Here is a 21,295-nt window from a genome sequence, read left to right on the forward strand (position 1 = left end):
TAGTAAGTTTTAGTTTGATGCTAATATCAGTCATGTTTTGATTCATGCAAATCAGTAAACATCTCTGGAACCCTAAAACACACAAAACACACACACACACACACACACACACACACACACACTTTCAGTTTCTTTTCTTCTTCCCGATTTCCCGATTGCCCCTTTCCCTTTCAATTAAAATGGGCTCTTTCCAAATCAATTTAAAAACATGGATTCTCTAGGTTAATTTTATTTTCTGTCGGAAACGAAGACCATGTTCCAATGTTGGTCTCTTGACAATGGAACAGGTGAATAAACTGGGCAGAAAAGACTTTGTAATGAACTGCTTGCAACCCTTTCCTTTTGGTTTTACAAATGGCTTTATGAATTCAAACATTGCATCAGGCATGGGATGAGAAGCAGCAGCAGCAGCATGACTGCTGGGCATAACAAGGGTTCCTTGTTAATCCTGCACTTGTCCTTCATGTCTCTTGCTGTTGACTATCTGGAGGGAAACTGCTGGCTCTTATTAGCATCATTTTGAGCAGTGGTGTGACTGCATTATATAAAGGTGTTCTGCATCTTGGGGCAGGGAGAGAAGTGTCTTTGCTTTATTACCTTGACAGTTCAGAGCAACTTGAATTGAAATTGATGTGAGCAGAACATCAGTGGCATATCTGCTGATTACCTAGATAGAAAGAATATTGGCAGATACAAGGCCTGGCACAAACGTCCCCTTAAATCTGATTGTTCTGGATAGCAGAAGCTGAAATTCATCCAGTGCAAATTTCCCGGTAGAATTGCAATGAATGATGAGCGCTTAGAGATAAGCGAAAAGCAAGAGAACCCATGAATGAATTAATAAGCAGCAGAGATGAACAACATACGAGGTGGGTGTGACAGAGATAGGAAGCCAGGGAGTGTGTGTCTGCTCACATTGGGATTATGAAGGAGAATGCCATTCCTTTGTATGCTATTCTTGCATGTGTGTATGTGTGTACTCACACAGCCATTGTAGCAAATGCAAACCATATGAATAGGTGGGACTGTATCTCAAGTGTACCTACACATGGGGATCTTTGTGGAAAACAAAAGAAAAAAAAAACTTTGTTGCTATTAAATTCAATCATTTCTTTCACACACATAGCAACCTGGGCTCAAGTGCTGTGCTTTCAATTCTATAACTGTGTGTGTGTGTGTGTGTGTGTGTGTGTGTGTGTGTGTGTGTGTAATGAGATATGAGAGTGATGAAAACAAAGTATTATTAGAGACACAGTAGTGTGGCTTAGCTAATGAAATGCTAGAATTTTCTCATAGTGTGGGTTATCTCTTTATATGTTCTCTGTTCAAAGAGGTGAAGAAATGTGAGTTAGGAAATTTGGTTAAAAACCAAACATCCCAGAAATTCATCTTAAAATAAAATTTAGTGATAACAGTTAATATCTGAAGTATAATATACAAAGCAATATATAAAGAACTTTCCATAATTCTTTGATTTGGCCCATAAATTATCTTCTTAATGACTACAGTCACTTTCTCCTTGTAAAGTAAATAGAGGCCAGAGTATACAGGCACTTTCACAAGGCTACAGAGCAAATTTAGGACTTAAATAAGGGTTTGTGGATTTTCAACTCCAGTATACCATATCTCCCTTGAAAAGTCACTATCTTGCATTTGATTGTAAATCTTCAATAGTGCAAAGATTGCAGGGTAAATCAAGCCTAGAGAAAGAGTTGTAGTTTCCCTAGATGTGGGGGAAAAACAGACAGGAAGAAGAAAGAATTGAGGAAAAGTCAATTGCTTTAGACTGTGTCTAGATCTTCAGAAACAAGTCCAAAGTAACATACAAATCCAGATAGTAATTACATATAGCTGTCAACTTTGTCTTGTAGAAGGAAATATAGATATATGAAAATCATGGAAGCAAATGTTCTAAAATTCTGTTGTTCCCACAGAACTCGAATGCTTCAGTGACTATGTGGGTTGAGTAACACGAGAGAACATATTTCATTGTGATTAGCGCAGTAGAGATGTAATGGGTGTGTCTGGTTACTGTGATTTCTAGCGTATTTGTGTGTGTGTGATGAAAAGGAGTTGGACAGTTTTGAACAATGCCACCCCTCCTCTGGGAAGGGAAAATTAATTAATGATGAAGAGCACTTTGGCTTAATGGAAAATGATGGCTCAGGGCAGCTGAGTGTGAAAGGCTGTGGGTAGGAGTGATCCTACTTGGCTGAAAAGTGCAGAATGCACAAAATGTGAGGCATGCCAGGCACCATAAATGATGTGCAGCAGGCAAGCTGTGTCTTCTGCACATGACATGCAACTCTTCTTTAAAAGAGAAAGCTCAAAGATGAGGATGATGATGCTCCTTGATTTCTTAGGAATTTTGCCTCTGAAAAGCCATGGTTGGAGGCAGAGAACACAAACCCTGTCCCATTCAATTCAGAGGTATTAGAAAATGTATAATAGACTACTGTCTATCTACTACTTGATGATGTATTAGAAGAAAAAAGTAACATTTAGCTTGGGGTGGAGCTCCATGATAGAATACTTGAAACACTATGCACAAAGTCCTACGTCCAATCATCAGTTGCAGGAGTGGAGGGGGATTTGAAGAGAAGGAGAACCATTTAGACTCATTTTTTTCTTTTTTTGGTCAAGTGAGCACTTTGATTATAGTGGCACACCTAACTCCTTCACACACATCTTTTCTGGCTAGGGTTCTGTATTTAGATGATGAACATAGCCCACCCTCAAATACAAAGGAAAAATGACCACAAAAGTACTCTCTTTCTTACCACAGTTCTTTCATCTACTTTCTTCAAATTTGACACCTAAAGTATTTGCAATTTAAGTTGGAGCATGGTATAAGCATTTTCCCACCAGTATCAGATGAAGAAATAAGCAAAACATTCCAGCACAATTTGACCTCCACTTGAAACATATAAAAAATTGACACAGGAGAGAACTTGCTAGACAATAAACATGAAAAAGGGAGATGTCTGATATCCTTCCTTTAAATTATCAAAGAGTTGTCCAGCATCTAGCATATGTTTAATCTCAAAGACCATTTGATAGATGAAGGGACAGGTGCTTGAAATATTCAGGTCATTAGATCTTCAGTGGTTAAAGGAATGAAGAACATGTTCAGAATTTTACTGAATCGTTACATAGTAAAGGTACTAACCAGGGATTATGAATAGGTCCCTATAAGCATAATGTGCCAGTGTGACATTTACCTCATAATACTCTAGAATGGCACAAAAGTTGTATAAACAAAACAACCACAGAACTAAATATATGGGCTCTTGAGTAGGACAGACTGATGGACAGTCCAGGTCTGTGACTAAATGGCATGGGACAGATGATTTTCCTCATCTGAACATTTATTTATTCACCCGCAAAGTGATTATAATTTTTAATTTACAGAATGCATGAAGTTGGTTCATCTATTGGGGTTTATGAAAGGCCTCTCTAGCCTAGCATTTCATGAGGACTCAAGAAATTTAAGTAAATTAATCACCACAGTTTGATTTTTTTTGAGTCGAGGTCAGAGTCTATAGACATGTCTTGACTCAGTACATGGTTATTGTATCACCTAGTAGAGAGCTCTTCCTACCAGTTTGGATAAAACAAAACTAGGATTCCCTACTACAAAGTGACTGCACAATTAATAATTTTAAGGAAGTGGTAGGATCATCAGTTTATATTCTCTTTAAAGATCATGATGATAGAGGTCACTTTAACTTCTAATAGAGTTTAAAAGCTACTAGAGAAACTTTTTGGGTGGGTTATTACCTAATAGGTGAGTCGTCAGTGATGAAACCGATGCATTGTACCGTGCATATGAGAGACAAAATGAAGAATACAGAAGTGCTAGGGACAGTAAATGGGGATGAAGACATTTTGACTTAGGAAAGAGGTGTATTGAGCTTTCTCTGAAAAACATACAGGGAGAAATGCATTAGCACATTGTCTGTGAGATTCCAGAGTGGCCAGTACGCACAGAGAACAAGGTGGGAAAGGGAATACAGCCCTTTGAAGACAGGAAGTATGCTGTTCATCTTGAGATTTGAGCTGCAGCACTGCACTTCACATTTAAATTCTAATCAAAATGGTGTCTTGGCTTGAGATGTTAAATGGCAATAAATAACTTTGAATTACATCTGGGACTTCTGGAATCCAATTCCTCCATATGAGAAGTGAGGAGAGGAAAGTAGCTTCCAGCACAGTCAACATTCTCAGAGATTATTATGCTGAATGCAATAGGCATGAAATTTAACAGGTCTTTTTCCAAAATAAGACACACTCCCAGTATAAAGACGTATCACTGAATATTTATTGGTAGTTCTGTGTCTGTGTGATGCTGTAACTTCCACTGAATATTTGATTCTGTGTCTCCTGACATCCGCCACCCCACTCCAACTTAAGTATGCATTTAGCATGCAAACAGAGAAAGAGAATGTGATGATGAAAACATACTCCCCAATAGGATCCCACTTCTCTCTCTCTCTCTCTCCCTCTCCCTCTCTCCCTCTCCCTCTCTCTCTCTCTCTCATACACACACACACCCACACACAGACACACATGCATGCATGCATGAGCTCAGACACTCAAATGAATGTTCATGCCTGCACCCCCCCCATACAGTTCTGTACTTTGTGCACTAACTCTGACCATTTGATAAGAATTAGTGAATAGTCCAAGTGAGATGTGATGAAACCTTATTTTAAAAAATGTTTGAATATGGCCAGTCATTGGTGGTACACACCTTTAATCCCAGCACGCAGGAGGCAGAGGCAGGTGGATCTCTGTGAGTTTGAAGCCAGCCTGGTCTACAGAGCTAGTTCCAGGGCAGGCTCCAAAGCAATACAGAGAAACCCTGTCTCAAAACAAACAAACAAAAACAAAAAACCATTTTGAATATGGAGCCCCATTCAAAGGTTTCACTGTGAAACGTATAAAAATGCATTCATCAAGCTCAGAGTGAGCAGCTAAAGACACAGCTGACCATCTTTGCAGGCCAGGCTAAAGAAGCAAAATAATTAAAAAGAAAAAACCCATTCAAACAAATAAAGTGCCTTGGTTACAAGAGAAAAGCAAGCTGGCTCTCTCCAGCTTTTGCCTCCGCTGACACACATTCCTTCTGCTTTGCCAAGTTTTTATTCCTCAAGATAAACCTGAAGGCCACACTTCCCAAGATGAATAACACAGCCCAGCTCTCTGCTCAAGTGGCATTTGATAATGCCACGCAGTCAGGGGCCAATAAAGTCACCACTTCTACAAGTCAAATGAACCAGCTCCTAAACTCATAGCCTGGTGCTCTGCTGCTCTTGTCAAAGAAGGAGACAGGGCAGGGGGAAAGCAGAGCATGCAATGACTGCAGTTGGTGACAGTATTTTAAATTCCTTTTTCTCTCATTTTTGTGAGCCTATAGAGAGGACGGAATGGCTAAGTCTTTCCTCCTTTCCAGCTAGAGACAGGTTGAGAGGGAAGAACAGCAGGGTTCTGTGAAAATTCTGATTTATGTAATTTAATTCTTAAAGGACTGACAGTGTGGTCATATTTAAGTATGTAACAGCCTCTTGAACATATGCAAAACTAATATGGGGTTTCCTGGGAAGCAACCCTTATGGAGCTGTTATAGTGAATAACTGAATATCATTGGTAATTAACACTGAGTTGTCGGGAAGCAGAGCGTTCCTGGAGTTTATGCTTTCTACATTTGTCGACAATCAACAATGAACCAGAAATTGTCCTAGCTGTTGATGGCCCAGAATGCAGCTTGTTTTCCTAAGTAGTTTAAAGTATTCCCCTCAACAGCTGGCTTACTCCATTTCTTTGGTAAATAGCCTTGTTCCGAAAAAAAAGTACATATTTGGCTCACCTCTAAATTATCCCAGATGCCAAATCCACAGGTACAGACTAATGAGATCTGCTTGTGTCAAAAACAAAACAGAAATTCCTGTCTACTGTGGGTTGAGACCCAGCCTTTTAGAACTGACAAATGCTGAGCTATCTGTTGCAAGAATTTTCTAAGTCAGACAGAATAACTCCATTCTCTGTGATCAAAAACAATTAAAATTTGTCAACGCCTCAATTTCCTTCTGCAGAGACTTGGGATGAAAGCTATTACACAGGTTTGTAGCAATCCTTGGAAGGCATCTGTGCAGAGCAGTGAGCATAGAGCTCTTTATTAACAAGGACAGGCAAACTGACAACCTATGTTTATTTCCTCTGCTTAAAATTAATCAAATCACATTATAAAGGGTCCAAAGTTCTCTTTAAGTGTTTTTTTTTTAAATAGCTCCAATTGCAATCTTAAGTCTCCATTTCCTCATCCTGAAATTGCGGTATTGACCACTCTACCCCATGGTAATGTTGGGCACTGAATGAGTGAATGTTTATATACCCAGGATGTATCATTCAACACATTTGGACCTTTCCCTCACTGACCTCCAGTTTCCCTGTAATCATTTCATAAGGGCTAACATGTGTTTAGCAAAACATGAAAATTCTCGAAAAGATAATCTATAAGTGATGCTCTTTGACTGCACAATCTTGATAGCTTGCTGATTATTAGCCTTAGCATGTAGAAAGAGGAAGTTTTTCCATAGTTAATTGTTAGAAACCTATTTATTTATTTATTTATTTATTATTTTTATTTTATGAGTGTGGATGTTTGGCCTCCATGTATGCCCGTACTTCATGTACCTGGTCCCCATGGATTCTAGAAGAGGGCATCAGAACCTCTGAAATTAGAGTTGCAGATGGTTGTGATCTGCCATGTGGGTGCTGGGAACCAAACCACAGTCCTCTAGAAGATAAACTGGTACTTTCTCTCTCGCTCTCTCTCACTCTCTCTCTCTCAACAATCGAAACAGACTTTGTTGAAACCATACGAAGTTGAAGAGAGGATTTTTTAAAAATGTGCTCCAAGGCAGAGAAGAGTGGTGAAAATGCATAGTCTGCAACTATAAACTGGTACTCTTATTGCTGAATTACTTCCCAGACGCTGGTAGCAACTGATTCTGCTAAGAACAACATCACAATACGTCAGGAATGGTTATTTGATAAGAAAACAGTTACTTTTTAAAATTTAATTTCTTTCTCTAATGTCCAGTATATTTGGTGAATTAGCAAGGAGAACTCTTACATTTAAAAATAGTAATAATTATATGAGTCTTTCACTGGGCAGTGGCGGCGTATGCCTTTAGTCCTGGCACTCAAAAGGCAGAGGCAGGAGATCTCTGTGAATTTGCGGCCAAGCCAGGTCTACAAAGAGAATCCCAGGACAGCAATGACTCTTACACAGGGAAATCCTGTCTTAGGGGAGGGGAGTAGTCTTTCAACTGACCTCTTTCAATTGCACAGGGCAGAAAATACCTCAATAATTTAGGTAGTCATTATAAGCATGCACTCTGAGACTCTGGTGTTCGTTGTTACAATCCCAGGTCTGGCATTTACTCTGTGTCATTGACAGTGGAGCTTGGATGTACCTGAGATATTTCTCACATGAGAAATAGAATTAGCAAGTATTTCCCAAGCAGAATATTACAAAGATTAAACAAGAGGTAATATGTGTAACACCCTGCGTGATATCTAGCCTACAATATAAGTAGCCCCTATTTGCCTGTCAAGTAATAGGCTTGAAAGTGCTGGGGTTAGTCTCTTGGAGACCGATGGATACATGCAACCAACCATCATATAGTAAATCTCTGAAAGCCATAGTTTACAGAAAGTACCACAGTTTCAGTTCTACATTTCATGGATTTGACAAATATCCCATTACATACATATTTCATTATGCGATCATAACATGATTATTTCACTGCATCCAGAATCCCCTATTTCCACCTATGCATTCCTACCTCTGAGGAAGACCCGCGAAACCACTGATAATTTTTTGTAGCTCCATAGCTTTGCATTTGCAGGGTGTCATGCAGTTGCCATCCTTCACTTATCTGTATGTGTTTGGGTCCTCCATGGCTTTTGTTATGCTGTGGTTTGATGGTGCATTTTAGGGTTAAATAGTATTCCATCGTTTGTCCACACCACTATATATCTTACTTTCCTCCTCATAAAGAACATCTTGATCATTTCTGGTTTTTGGTGATTGAATAAAGCAAAAACATCAGCTTGTGCTATGACTGGTATACAGCAGGGGGCGCAAGGCTATTGGTTTCTGTCAAGCAGACTTGGGAGGCATATCTTAAGCATTTACACCTATACTGTCTTTCCTCTAAAATAAAAATTTGACAGTCAGTTGTTATTTTAATGTTAAAAAAAGCCCTTTCTCAAATTGATGTATTTTTCAGCCATGTCAATTTTTCCCAGGTAGCAGGGATAAAGGGAATGTTCTTGGCTAACAAGAAGATTGACAACCAAGTGAAGACTTTCATCACTTACAACAAAGGTAGAGACTGGCGCTTGCTGCAGGCTCCAGATGCAGATCTAAGGGGGGACCCTGTGCACTGTTTACTGGTGAGTCCTGCGCGCTGGAACAGCATGCCCCACACGATGAAGGGCTAGAGTTGGTGTCCAATAAAGATAGTTTGGGGACTTCTGTTCGCTGATGAAAAAGGTGGGCAGAATCCAAAGAAAAGAATGGTTAGGCCTGTCATTTGTGATGATTAAAGAGAAGGGAACATGTCTCAGATCCTTGCTCCACTACAAGATTCCTGTTTCTAGCCTGAATGGTTTCTGCGATTTTTGGTGTTTTGGGTGGTGGGGGTGGTGGGATTTTCCATTTTGTTTTTTTGTGCTAAGTTGTTATCCCTACCACTGAGGTGTATCCCAAGCCCTCCCTTTCAGCTTAGGACAAGTACCTCCAGCTTGAGGGAAATACAATGTTTTTCATCTCTGGAGACGCTGTCCCCTGACCTTTCTTATAATTCCAGAAAATCACCAGTTAGGGAACCAGTGTTGCGAATATTTATCTGTAGAATTTGTGAAGTGAATGCAGGCTGTGTGACTGTATCTTCACAAAGATGCATTTCATCTCATTTTGAAAGAAGCTTATGTTCCAACAAAGGGTTAAGAATGATTGACTTAAGCATCTATTTGCTTCCTCTCTATATCCTGTTCATTTCATCTGCTTTAGCCTATAATGCCTGGACTGACAAAAGGTAGGGAAAATGGAGTCCAGCACGTGTTTGCTGTGTAATGCTTACTGGAACTCAGTCACAATGATATGATTATTTCTTGTCCATAGTCATTTTCAATTTACAAAGGGAGAATCGGTAGCCATGTGCATTCAAAGCAAGCCTGAGATGTTTATTTTATTACCCTTGGAAAGAAAGTTTACATATTCATATCCCTGCTTCACATCATGGCTTTCTTTCAGAGTCCTCTCTGTATCAGATATGTCAGCAGGGAATTATTCACATATTAAATGACTGAATGGTCAGAAGATGGAGAGTGCTTTCAAGGCATTTTCAGCTTACTTGACTGAGTAAGACTATATTATGAACCAAACATTTCTTAGTTGCATCATATTAGCTCTGATGATCATGCCATTCTCAGCACTCCAATGGATACCTAGTGAATATGTACTTTAATATAGCTCAGATGTTATGTTTAAGGTCACATAACAGAGTTATCAGAAGTGTGAAAGATTACTTACTTTTATGGTAAGGTCTTGAGATGTGCATATATGTGTATGCCTATCTATCTAAATCTATCACATCTCTATGTGCATCTGTTATTGATCACACTCTTCACAACTATTGCTTTGATCTTATTGTCACTCTGTTTCATTCTATCCCACAACTGTGGGGCAGTCACTTCTCAGGATCATCTCACATAGCAATAGGTAGAGCAACATCTTTCTCAAAAGGATGCCAGAAGCTATAGTTTGACCTTATCAGTTTCAAAAGACATTTAAGTTGCCACTGTGCATCAGGAAAGCAGTCTGAAATTTCAACTCCCACTTAGATCCCATTGTTATTACTGGCAACTTACAGGGAGAAAAATAGCCATTTATAATAGAGTTCACAGATCCAGTGATAGAATAAGTAAATGTTAACAGATATTTACTGAATATTTATATTAGTCAAGATATGTGTCAGTACCATTAGACTATTCCAGGTTATGGAACTATAATGTTCAAAGATGGTATCACTTTAATAAATTTACCCGTGCCTACCACATAGCATGGAATATTAACTGTTTCACCTACACAGTTTTGCCTCTCCTCTGTGGCATCCTAAAGTAATTATGGAAAGTGTACCTTCTTAGCATGACACTGAGCAAGGCACCCTTTCTCCCAACCCCAATCAGGGGTTGTGAGGCTGTTTTATTACGCCTCCAAAATAAAGATACATTATTAACATCCTTCCCCATCACTATGGGATTATGATAATACAAGCATAATCACTTCTTGGTTGGTACTTAGTGATCGACTCCTATTGGCCATTGTTTCCCCTCATTTCTACCTGACAACCCATGTTTCAACAGTAGCCCATTTAAAAAAAAATCAATTCTATTGAGGTAACAAGTACATAAAAAGCATCAGTGAATTTGGACAAATGTGTATGCCATGTAATTCCAATCACCCTCAAAGTTTTATTTGTGTTCTTCTGAAGGTAGAAGCACACTTCTGAACCTAGATGCCTACTACATCTCTTTCATTATATCATACACTAGATTTCCCATTTACCCACTTTTATCAAATGGTGTCATATGAAAGTTTAAATGTGGGTCACTTACTTAACCTTTCTGATGCACTTCTAGTTCAAGTACAATAAATCAAACACTTTATCAGATCCCATGTGGTCCCCTGTGACCTGGCATCCATCTGTTCTTCCTGTTTAGACCCCACGCTTTCCCTTGATCCTTCTGCACCCATAAGCCTTATGGAAAGGAAAGAGTTCACTTCTTTCCATGTTATGAATTTAATGTGTTTAAGTATGTCTTGCAGTGGGTTTTTCTTTTAAAACATCCCACTTTCAAAACAGGCCTTTTCTTTTCATTTAGAACCTTTCTTCTTAGGTGGTTTTCATGAGTGTCCAGTGATGTGAAATCTGTTTATTTTCAACATTTTAATTTTTACTATATAAAATCAGCTCATTTGTATGCTGACTTTCTTTCCTAGCTTCCTGCATTAAACATATACTCCAAGAATACAAAGACAGTGACTATACTTATGGCAATTCCAAAAATTTGCATCAAGAATCATACAAATTTGCCTCATGAAGGATTCAACATACATGTTATATTTGTGTGTTTTGTAGTAGATGTAGTTTTCTCATTGAAAGGTGTTTGACTTTTAGATTTGATTGTAGTAAAAGCTCTTCATTCCCTGTCAGTTGTACTGAAGGGTTTGCTGTGATATCCTTCTTCTGAAGTCAAGTTGACCCTGAAGTTAACAGAATCAAGAGATGCATTGAGATTGAGGACACATGAATGATTGGGATGTAGGTGGATGGGCCCAGGATTTTCTTCCCAACTTCCTCCTTTATTAATCCCATTGCTCAAAGCAGTTCAACATAAGCTTCAAAAACCAGGAAACAGTAAAGAGGGAAACTGACAAAAGGAATAGAGAAGAGAGGCCAAAATCAATTTACAAAATCATGCTGCCAAATACGAGAGGAAAATCTTTGAACTACAAGCTACCTAGACTGGAAAAAAAAACCCACAGGAAATAAACCTTCTAAGGCTTGGGAAGCAGTGGCAGAGAGGAGATAAAAAGTGATTTTAGATTGTGAGTACTTGGAAAGTGACAATGTCACTGAAAGCAGAGACCAGTGATTAGAAAAGAGATTTTCCAGCAGGGCTGTTACAAATGTGGAACAAGTCCCTAATTACAACCCCAAATGGAATGTCCCTGGTAAGATGTATTCTATAGAATAAGACATCCAGAGTAATTTGGGGTTGTATTTTTAGGACTTTCAGACTGATTGCCTGGAGGCAGAATTGGGATTTCTTTCTACTGAAGACTGCATTGTACAATTAGATAGGGTATTATGGGTCATGGTCTATCTTTCCCTAAAGCCTCAGAGTCGGGTTCCCAGGAGGCAATATGTGAGCATGTCTGAGCCAGTGGCAAATACGTGTGCCTCTGAGAAAAGGCATACAGTTTTGTGGAGAGAGACCTGACTTCTTTGTAGATTCGTTTCACTTTTTTAAAAACCTGGAACTAAGTAGGGAGCTTGTGTGGAAAGACTCCTAAGTCTGTAGACTCTATAACTCCAAATATTGTGCAGAACTGAAGTGGTACTGGGTACCCCATATTCAAACTACTCATCTGAGGGCATTCCTCTTCTTTGTGGTTGAATTTTTACTGAATATAATATGGATATTTGCTATAATTTGGAATAAGAAACATACAGAAATCATGTATGCTTGGGGAAGTATTGGAGAATGCTCTTTGGGATCTTTGTAGCTATCGTGTTCCTCTTAAAAAGCTCTGACCTGTGCTTACAGTGTACCCTTCATATTCGTAGCTATGGGATGAGTTGCCATGAGTAAAGACTGTTATTATAGAGGATGGAGAGAAAAAAGTAGTCCTTGGGACTGGTTCTATACTAAATCACCCCTAATAGCTTGTTAAGTTCATATATTTATTGGATGGAGGAGTGTCTCTTAGTACCAGGTGATTCCCACTGTATTTGATGAAAATAGAAGATAATTAATGGACCACTTACAAACACTATGCTAAGTATAGTAAACAACAACCAAAAGACAAATATGATGGGATACTCTCAGCCTCAAAGAGCAAAATGTCCCATAACAGAAGCTGGGGAGTGCTATAAAGGGGAAGATGGTAGTCAAAGGATGCCTAAACAAGGGCCATAACTGAGCCTGTCTCAGACAGCCAACCAATCAAAACAGAAAGTAAACAAGCAAAAAAGATGGGAGGGCACAATGTTTTAGTTAGACAGGGAAACTGAATGATAAGTATCTAAGAATGAAGAAACTATGTTTTGATTTAGTCCCACTGCAGGGCATTATGGGACACATATGCTGGTGAAAATAGTTTTGTTGGATAAAAGAACTAGGGTAGGCAAAGAATGGTAATTTGATCTGGAGATTCACTAATGGGGTTTAAGGTTTGGGAACTCCCTGAAATCAAATGAAACTCTGCACATGCCTTTCTTCCTTTTGTGTGGTCTTTTATGGACATCTGATTCTCAAAATACCTTGTACTTCAGTGTGATAATGTTAGAGACTAGGAAACCAAAACCTCAGGGACACTAGGGAGATTCATAATTTGTCATTATGAATTGATTAAAAACATAAAGGACAGTTTCTGACTGTGGATGCTGGTAACCTCATCTTCTATAAGCCAGCTGCCAGAACACGGTTGGTATCAGTGTACATTCTCATGTTTACTTTGTATGGTAGGAAGGGGGAAGATTTCAGGAAGTACCCTGAAATATCCCATTTTTGTTGTGTTGGAGATGACCCTGGAAAGATCACTCCAGCTGTGGGTGTGATGTAGATTCTCCACACCTCTTTGCCAGTGAGTAAAATAAGGACAAGGAGGCAAGAAGAAAGGATAAAGAAACACTAAATGCTCCTTCCTGCCCAAATGTACATGAGAATTCAGAAGCCTTTTTCCATGTTGTACAGGAACTTGGAACAGTGTGATGGTCCTCATGATAAACTTCCATGTTAGGTTGATATGGAGTAACTTTTAGTACAGAAGGCCAGATACAAAATATTAGCAAAATATAGTCACTTGCTCTTGGTTTTCCTTGAGCCATTGGAGTCATCCATAGAAAATTTATAGGAAAAAAAAGGCATAGAAATTTCTCCAAGTGCCAGCTGGGGACAGTCCAGTATTAAGAGTGTGAGAGAGGAGGATGGGCCACAGAGTTCACTTCTAAACTTCGCTGCAGCCTTTTCTTCCCAAACTAGTCTCGGCCCTCTGAAAACCAGGCCTAGAGAGCAGTTTTGAGATAGTTGACAGAAATGCCCACATCGCTTTGTTATCACACATTTCTATACCAAATAATCACTGGTTCAAATATCAAATGGGCTTCACAGTCTTCCAACTATTGCAAGAAGCTGGCTCAAGATTATGACCAGGATACTACTCTGTATATGAATGTAGTGCTCTGTTAAATGACTTAAATGGCCCCCCATGAAAGCTCTGTGTTTAGGGATAATGCCCAGGATGTATGGTGCCCCTTGGGATACTACAAAGGCGAACATATCATTACTGAGATTGATTTATCACATGCTTTCCTCTTGTTCTTAGTAAAATAATATTATCTCCCATGTAACAACAAAAAAGCATCCTTGCTGTTTGTTATAATCCTTTGTTCACCTTTTAAAATTATATTCAAGATTCCCCAGAAGATGTAATAAAGAACTTGACTTGTTTTTATTTATAGATTGCCTGAGCAAGATAAAATTGTATCTTGTAGGTCATTCAGGATTAATCATAGTAAAATAAATGTTGGCAGGTAAGACAAAGGGAGATCTATAAACTAAAAGTGCTAGGAAAGCTCCCGTGGTATGATGGCTCCATGTCTTGTTTTAGCATGCTCTAGATGGCCCACGGTGTTATCCTTGGTTCTTGTCCTCTTCCTGATGGGCATAAAAAAGCCAAGTGTTTGGTACTCTCTCTTTCAGAGCTGTGCTTTCTTACTCAGAATGCACAAGTTTCCTTGAACGTTACATGAAAATTTCATACAAATCAGTAATTCATTACTCCTTAAGGCCTTTTCTTTCTACGCTGTTAGTGAGAATTCTGTTACCCTTTTGTGATCTGTGATTTCATTTTGTAGTGTTTGGCTGCTTTTATTCCTGAGTTTCATTTTTACTTTGTCATTTACTCCTTCCTCTATAAATTTAATCATTGCATTCCTATAGCTCTCTGAATATTTACTGGCTGAGACTTACAGAGCAGAATAAAAGTAATAACTGATATACAGTGGTGATTCCCAAAACTCAATACAATAAGATTCAGAAGGAATCTTCCTGAGAAATGAAAGGAAATGGGGGTGCCAACACAAACTTGTATTTTTGACAGTTCAGTGTATGAACTACTTTAAACAAAATTCATATCAGAAATACTATGCATTTTTGGGAGACTGAGGAATTTGATCAAGGATTCCAAGCATAGATAAACAAATTTCTAAAAATTTTCATTTAAAATTATGTTACTAATGCATTTTGTCTGTTAGAATGACTTTTGTAATGACTATTACAAACAACACTGCTTTGAACATAGTTAAACAGATGTCCTTGTTGTTCAATGTCCATCCTTTGGGTATATGCCCAAGAGTGGAATTGCTGGATTTCCATTTTCTTGAGAAAAAACATACTGATATCCAAAGTGGCTACACGAGTTTGTACTGCCACCATCAATGGAAGGGTAACCCCCTTTCTCCACATCCTCTCCAGAATAGACTGTCATTGGTGTTTTTCATTTTAGCCATTCTGACAGGTATAAGATGCTATCTCAGATTTGTTTTGATTTGCATTTCCCTGATGTCTAAGAGCGTTAGCACTTTCTTAAGTGTCTTTCAGCCATTTTAGATTACTCTATTGATATTTCTGTATTTAGTTCTGCACCCCACTTTTCAATTGGATTGTTTGGTGTTTTGGTGACTAGCTTCTTGAGTTCTTTGTATATTTTGGAAATCAGCCCTCTGTCAGTATTTTATTAAAACACTTTCTTTATCCCCAAAGCAATGGAAATTCTCACATCCTTCTAAAAAAAATCTATAATAGCAGAAATCAAGTTTTGATATGTAATTGCTTATGTATTCTACCTACTATTTAAAATTGTTAAAATGTTTTTCATACTAAATATAATTTAGGTAAATTAGGGCTGTCATTGATGTGATTTCACCCATCTAAAAGCTCTTATATATTTGGTTCACATTAGACATTTGTGAACATAATAGTTATGGGTTAGTGGATGGAGGAGAACAATGAGTAGAAGAAAATATTCATAGATGGAAGACAGACTGGATAATTAGATGGATAGACAGATTATATGCTTTGAATTTAGGCATTTTAGTTTAGTTTGTTTTGTGTTTGCTTTAAAAAATAATAAGACTGTAGGCATCCCTGGAACGTAGTCTGTAGACCAGGTTGACTTTGAGTTTGTAGCAATAAGCCTGGCTATAGAATCCGGGCTTTAGGGGACCATTTTGATTATACATATACATGACATTCACTTCTCTTCTTTCCAGCCTTACTGTTCACTACACCTTCATCTAAAGGTCTCTGAGAATCCCTACACATCTGGGATCATTGCCAGCAGAGACACAGCCCCAAGTATTATAGTTGCTTCAGGTAAGAACCATGTATGCTTTATTTGATATTGTACATGTATTTATTTTAAGAAACTAGATGTCGTGGTTGGAAATTAATAAGCAAGCTAAAAATATTTTTTAAAAGCCACCGAAACTATTGACCCTAAAGTAAGTCTACTGAAAATCCCTCCTTAGACAGTTTGTAGTTGAAATCCATCTCCAGCAGCGCAGACTGCTGATGTGTTTTGTTCTTGCCTCTTTCGGAGTCTTCCTTCCACTAATGGCCATGCACTCTTCCTAGGTAATATAGGGTCTGAATTGTCAGACAGCGACATCAGCATGTTTGTCTCTTCTGATGCAGGGAACACTTGGAGGCAGGTAAGAAAATACCCTTGGTATGAGATGTGCTGCTCACGTTTTAAGTATAGTTCAACTTATTTCAAATCTAGAAACCTAAAGACAGCATTGTACATGAATCCTAACACGAATAATGTGTTTCTTTTTTCTCCTTTTAAGGCAAGTTTGGAATGAACCAGGCCAAATTTATGCAGGTTGATGTTTTTAATCTTTTGATAAAGAAATTTCTTATCAAGAGCTCATATATAAATGTGCCTGAAAGCAAGTTGGAAGGGATTCTTATGTAAAAGAAAATGGAAAACCCTGAATTTATAATATAAAATACTTGGTTCCTTCAGGGTATGCTGTACAAGTCAAGCTTAGTTGTCTTTACAAATTCTCCTTGCCTCAAAGAAAAACAAAAATAGGCAAATAGGCATCACTCAGGTGGTAACTGAGATGTTTTCAATCACATGTGTAAATGACAGAGTAATAACTATCAAACTACATATGGTCAATAAATACAAATGGAATTACTTAGCTTAACTGCTTCCTATCTTTCTTCTGAATGAAAATTAGATTCTGACAGCTTATAAAGCAGGCATTTAATGAGGTTTAGCTATCATAACAAGGTATGAGCCTAATGGATGAATGGTACACCTCAATAAATATGTTTTAACAAGCCTCTGGTGTTTAATTATCATACAGTAGCTAGCACTGTAAATTGAAATCTAATGCACAGGTAATCACACGAGCTCACTTTGCTTGTAATTTCTTGAGAGGAGAGAGGAGGACATGATAGCTCAGTGCTCTTTCTTTACTGTAAGCTCTCAATGGCTTAGAACTCTGTTTTGATATAGGCTGGGGTCATATATTGGGTGTAAGGATTGAAGAGGCTGGATAGTGGTTGTGTGGTTAAGGGCTTTTCTGCACTTCTAGATGGCCCAAGTTTGATTCCCATCATTCACCTCCAGAAATTCATGACCATGCTGAGAGGCATTGTTTTATCACTTACATTCCTTAAAAATTTAGGGAAACCTATTTGTTCGAGAGATATTTTAATCTTCCTACAATGACTGTACCTAGACACCAGGTGCAGATATAATGTAGTTGTTAGACTGTCTGTTCTTTTTCTCATCCAGATCTTTGAAGAAGAGCACAGTATTTTGTACCTAGATCAAGGTGGAGTCCTGGTTGCTATGAAACACACATCTCTCCCAATTCGACACCTTTGGTAAGGGTACTTCTAGCTTAGGAAAATGCATAAGGCCAGCCTCTGAATTAGCCATCATGCTATGACTATGTTTGCTCTAACTGCCATCCTCTATTACCACATCATATCATTTTTGTTCTACTGAAATAAGATTGTGGCCCATGTTTTTAGAAATGGAAGTTGAGGACAATCCAAAGGATGGGCTAGTGTTTCTACTCCCAGGAGAGCAACTGCATTATGGTTTTCAGATGTGACAGGGCCCGCATACCTTCCTTGTTCCTCTGTGACATTACCTGGAAAGCCTCATTAACACTCTCCCGTAGTCGGAGCAGTGGACAATACTTGCAATCACTCATTACTGATGGCATCTCATGAAGTTTAGTGTCTACACGTTTTTGTGCATCCTTTACCGAGACTTACCATTCATGACAATTCTGCTCTTATCCTGTTTCATCTGTGTGATGTCCTCAGTTCCATGTAATGATGTGACAGTCCTCAAATCTACCTGTGTCTTGTACTGATGAATGTACAAGGCTTGATGACTCCAGGAGTTTCTAACAGGCTTCTTCATCCATATTTGGAAGGGATCCACTACATACTGAGATTGTGCAAAGTAAATAACCTGAGTTTTCTTCTTCTTTGATTGTATTGACCCTAGGAGAAACTGCAGAATACGAACTAAGGTTGACCTTGAGGAAAGGAATCTACAGAGAAAGACAAGAATAAAACACACCCTCCCGTTAAGATGTCTTACTCAGTGCTCAGGGTCAGGCTACTGTTAACAAATACCATAACATGAACTCATGAACAGCAAAAATTTATTCCTCATAGTTTCGTGAGCTAGAAGTATATGACATAAATGCTGGCTAAGTCCATTTCTGCTGAACAACTACTTTCAGATTCCTAAATGCTGCCTTGTTGCTTTGTTTTCCACATAGCAAAAAGGATAGGGCAGCCCAATCATTTTTATAAGACAACAGTTCCATTTGTGAGGATTCTACCATTCTGATCTCACTTCTACCCAAGTACCTATTTCCTAACATTATTGGTGATTTTAGTTGTATCATATGGATTTTGAGGAGAACACATACATTTACATTATAACAGAGTACCAGAAATGCAGACTTCTCTTGCTTTCATCAGCCCATCTTTCCATACACATTCATTCAATGAGGTCAGTAAGGATTCATGTAATATAAGTAGGACTAGCTTATGAGTTGATCACTTAGAGATACATCTATTTAATTTTATCAAATCTGCAAGGGTATCTATGCCTGGCACCACCACTAACACATTATAGATTTGGATATGGTGTAAAGACTTATAAAACATCTAAATTATTTCCCACCATTAGATTATTACCATTTCATTAGTCTCTCTCTAACTTATACTCCAACACATCTTCTCATAGTAGTTTGAGTATCTCTGCTTCTGCCTTTTGATAAAATTAAGTGTATTTACTTATAATTAAGTCTCAGTGTGTTATTATTTTCTTTGCTAGTGACTAACATCTTTCCTTAAACAGAGATTTGATGAATGTTAAACTATTCTGCCATTAGGTTGAGTTTTGATGAAGGGAGATCTTGGAGCAAGTACAGTTTCACATCCATTCCACTTTTTGTGGATGGGGTTCTGGGGGAGCCTGGAGAAGAGACACTAATCATGACGTAAGTGGTATGATATAATCCCATCCCTCTATGATACAGCAAGCCTAGAGATGTGTTTTCCAGCTGATCCTGTTGGATCTACTACTGTTAGTTTGTAGGTTGTTAGCAATGTTAGCACATCATCCTTCAACAACTTTCAGCAAAGAAGGAAAAGAATGAGAGCCATTTTTGAAGACCTAGGCTGAGGAATGGTAGGGAAAGGCTGTGCTCTTTTCTTTCTGTACTCAACAAGTTTCGGTAAGCTAACAAGAGCTGTCTTAATAGAAAATTAAGCTATATATGGAAATGTAGAAAATTCTAGAACCTAAAGGCCATGTCGCTGACTCTTGGCCCTACATAACAGTGAGGCATGTTAAGGAAACAATGGCTTTGCACAACTGAATTTACATACATTCTTGTCTGGAAAGTATTTTCATTAATTCATGAAAGACTTGATTAATGACTTAATTGGATATAGTTTTCAAAACTTGGACTTTGAATTTGAAATATGAAACTGTGATATTCCCTGTTCTTAGAAAATTGGCCTTGGAAATCCTGGAATGATATAATTCCAAAGTAGTTGAACCAGGAATCATAAAAATGTGAAACTCAAAGTGAAAAATCGACATTTGTTTAAACCTCCTCACTTTTAACAATGAGAAAAGACAAGAAAAATCTATTATGCCCAGTAGCCACACTTTTGCACATGCCAAACACAGCTAGATTAGAAGTTTATTCAGTAGCTCACTCTTATTTAATCATTATATTTTCAAAAACTTATTTTGTATTCAGAAAAGGTGATCTGAGATTCTACTTTGTAGCCTTAATCGATACTATGTATAGTGACTAAATTCTATATTAACTGAGTCTCTGCATGAGAACAGGATTTAAAAGGTCAGAGATATGTAATTACTTGGTCCTATTGTCCACTATCTATAAGGCCTGATGAGAATGTAAAAGAATATGGAATCCATGGGACCAGATGCATTAACCAAACAGTCTAGAAGTTTGTGTTCGACCACCCAGAAGATACTATTTGTGGTTGTGTATTCAGTCATTTCCTAACCTGTTCTTGTGGCTTTGACAAGTACTTTGGGATCTGGCTTTCCCCGGTGCCAGTGACAACGCTGTTATTTCTGTGTTGAGAAAAATCTTTGAGCCTCATTTTATCCGTCTGCATAGTGTAGTCAGTGATAGCATCCTCTTCCCAAATGTGCTCCCCATTTAGGGGATGCGAGGAGATCCCTGTAATGGGGCTAGCCACACACCTTCACAGCAGACGATAGAACGCAAGCTGTTGTTGTACTGTTGCTGTCTTTATGATTGTGACCCTCCTCTATCACTGTAGAGTATTTGGACACTTCAGCCACCGCTCCGAATGGCAGCTGGTGAAGGTGGATTACAAGTCCATTTTTGATAGGCGCTGTGCTGAAGAAGACTACAGACCCTGGCAGCTACACAGCCAGGTAAGAGTTGGAGAGATGACAGTCAACCCTGGAAAGGGGGCAGGGGAGTAATGGAAGAAACAACTACTTCTTATGGCTTAAGAATGGGAGTGAGTCCTCGAGTCCACAACGTCCATTTTATTCTTCCATGTTTTATGTCTCATGGAATGATCTAACTCAACATTTGTATCCTGTTGTGAAGTTGTTTCTGTTTTTTTATGCTAAGATATAATATAAAAATTCAAATATGTTTAGTTTAAATTTATACCTCAAAATGAAATTTAGCACTGAGATACAAACATAATTTGTCTGAGCATGGCCTAGGGCTATATTATAGACACAGAGTGAGGGACAGTTCTTCAGCTTCAATGAGGACCATTAACAGAGAGATAAGACATAAAATAGTCAGCCAATGCTGGGCGAGTGATGCCAGAAAAGTCCTTCCATGCCTCTGTG

The 21,295-nt window shown here is 38.4% G+C and overlaps 1 protein-coding gene across 1 annotated transcript in view; it reads left to right on the forward strand.

Moving 5' to 3' along the window:
* Sorcs1 (sortilin related VPS10 domain containing receptor 1) overlaps window positions 1-21,295 on the forward strand; it is a 505,553-nt gene that overhangs the window by 407,111 nt on the left and 77,147 nt on the right. The window contains exons 10-15 of the mRNA XM_051199684.1: window positions 8,320-8,466; window positions 16,137-16,239; window positions 16,501-16,577; window positions 17,678-17,769; window positions 19,308-19,415; window positions 20,743-20,860. Of these exons, the coding sequence (XP_051055641.1) occupies window positions 8,320-8,466; window positions 16,137-16,239; window positions 16,501-16,577; window positions 17,678-17,769; window positions 19,308-19,415; window positions 20,743-20,860 (645 nt within the window). The remainder of the gene's footprint in view (window positions 1-8,319; window positions 8,467-16,136; window positions 16,240-16,500; window positions 16,578-17,677; window positions 17,770-19,307; window positions 19,416-20,742; window positions 20,861-21,295) is intronic.

Source organism: Phodopus roborovskii, unplaced genomic scaffold, assembly GCF_943737965.1.
Source record: "Phodopus roborovskii unplaced genomic scaffold, PHOROB, whole genome shotgun sequence".
NCBI classification, from domain to species: Eukaryota; Metazoa; Chordata; class Mammalia; order Rodentia; family Cricetidae; genus Phodopus; species Phodopus roborovskii.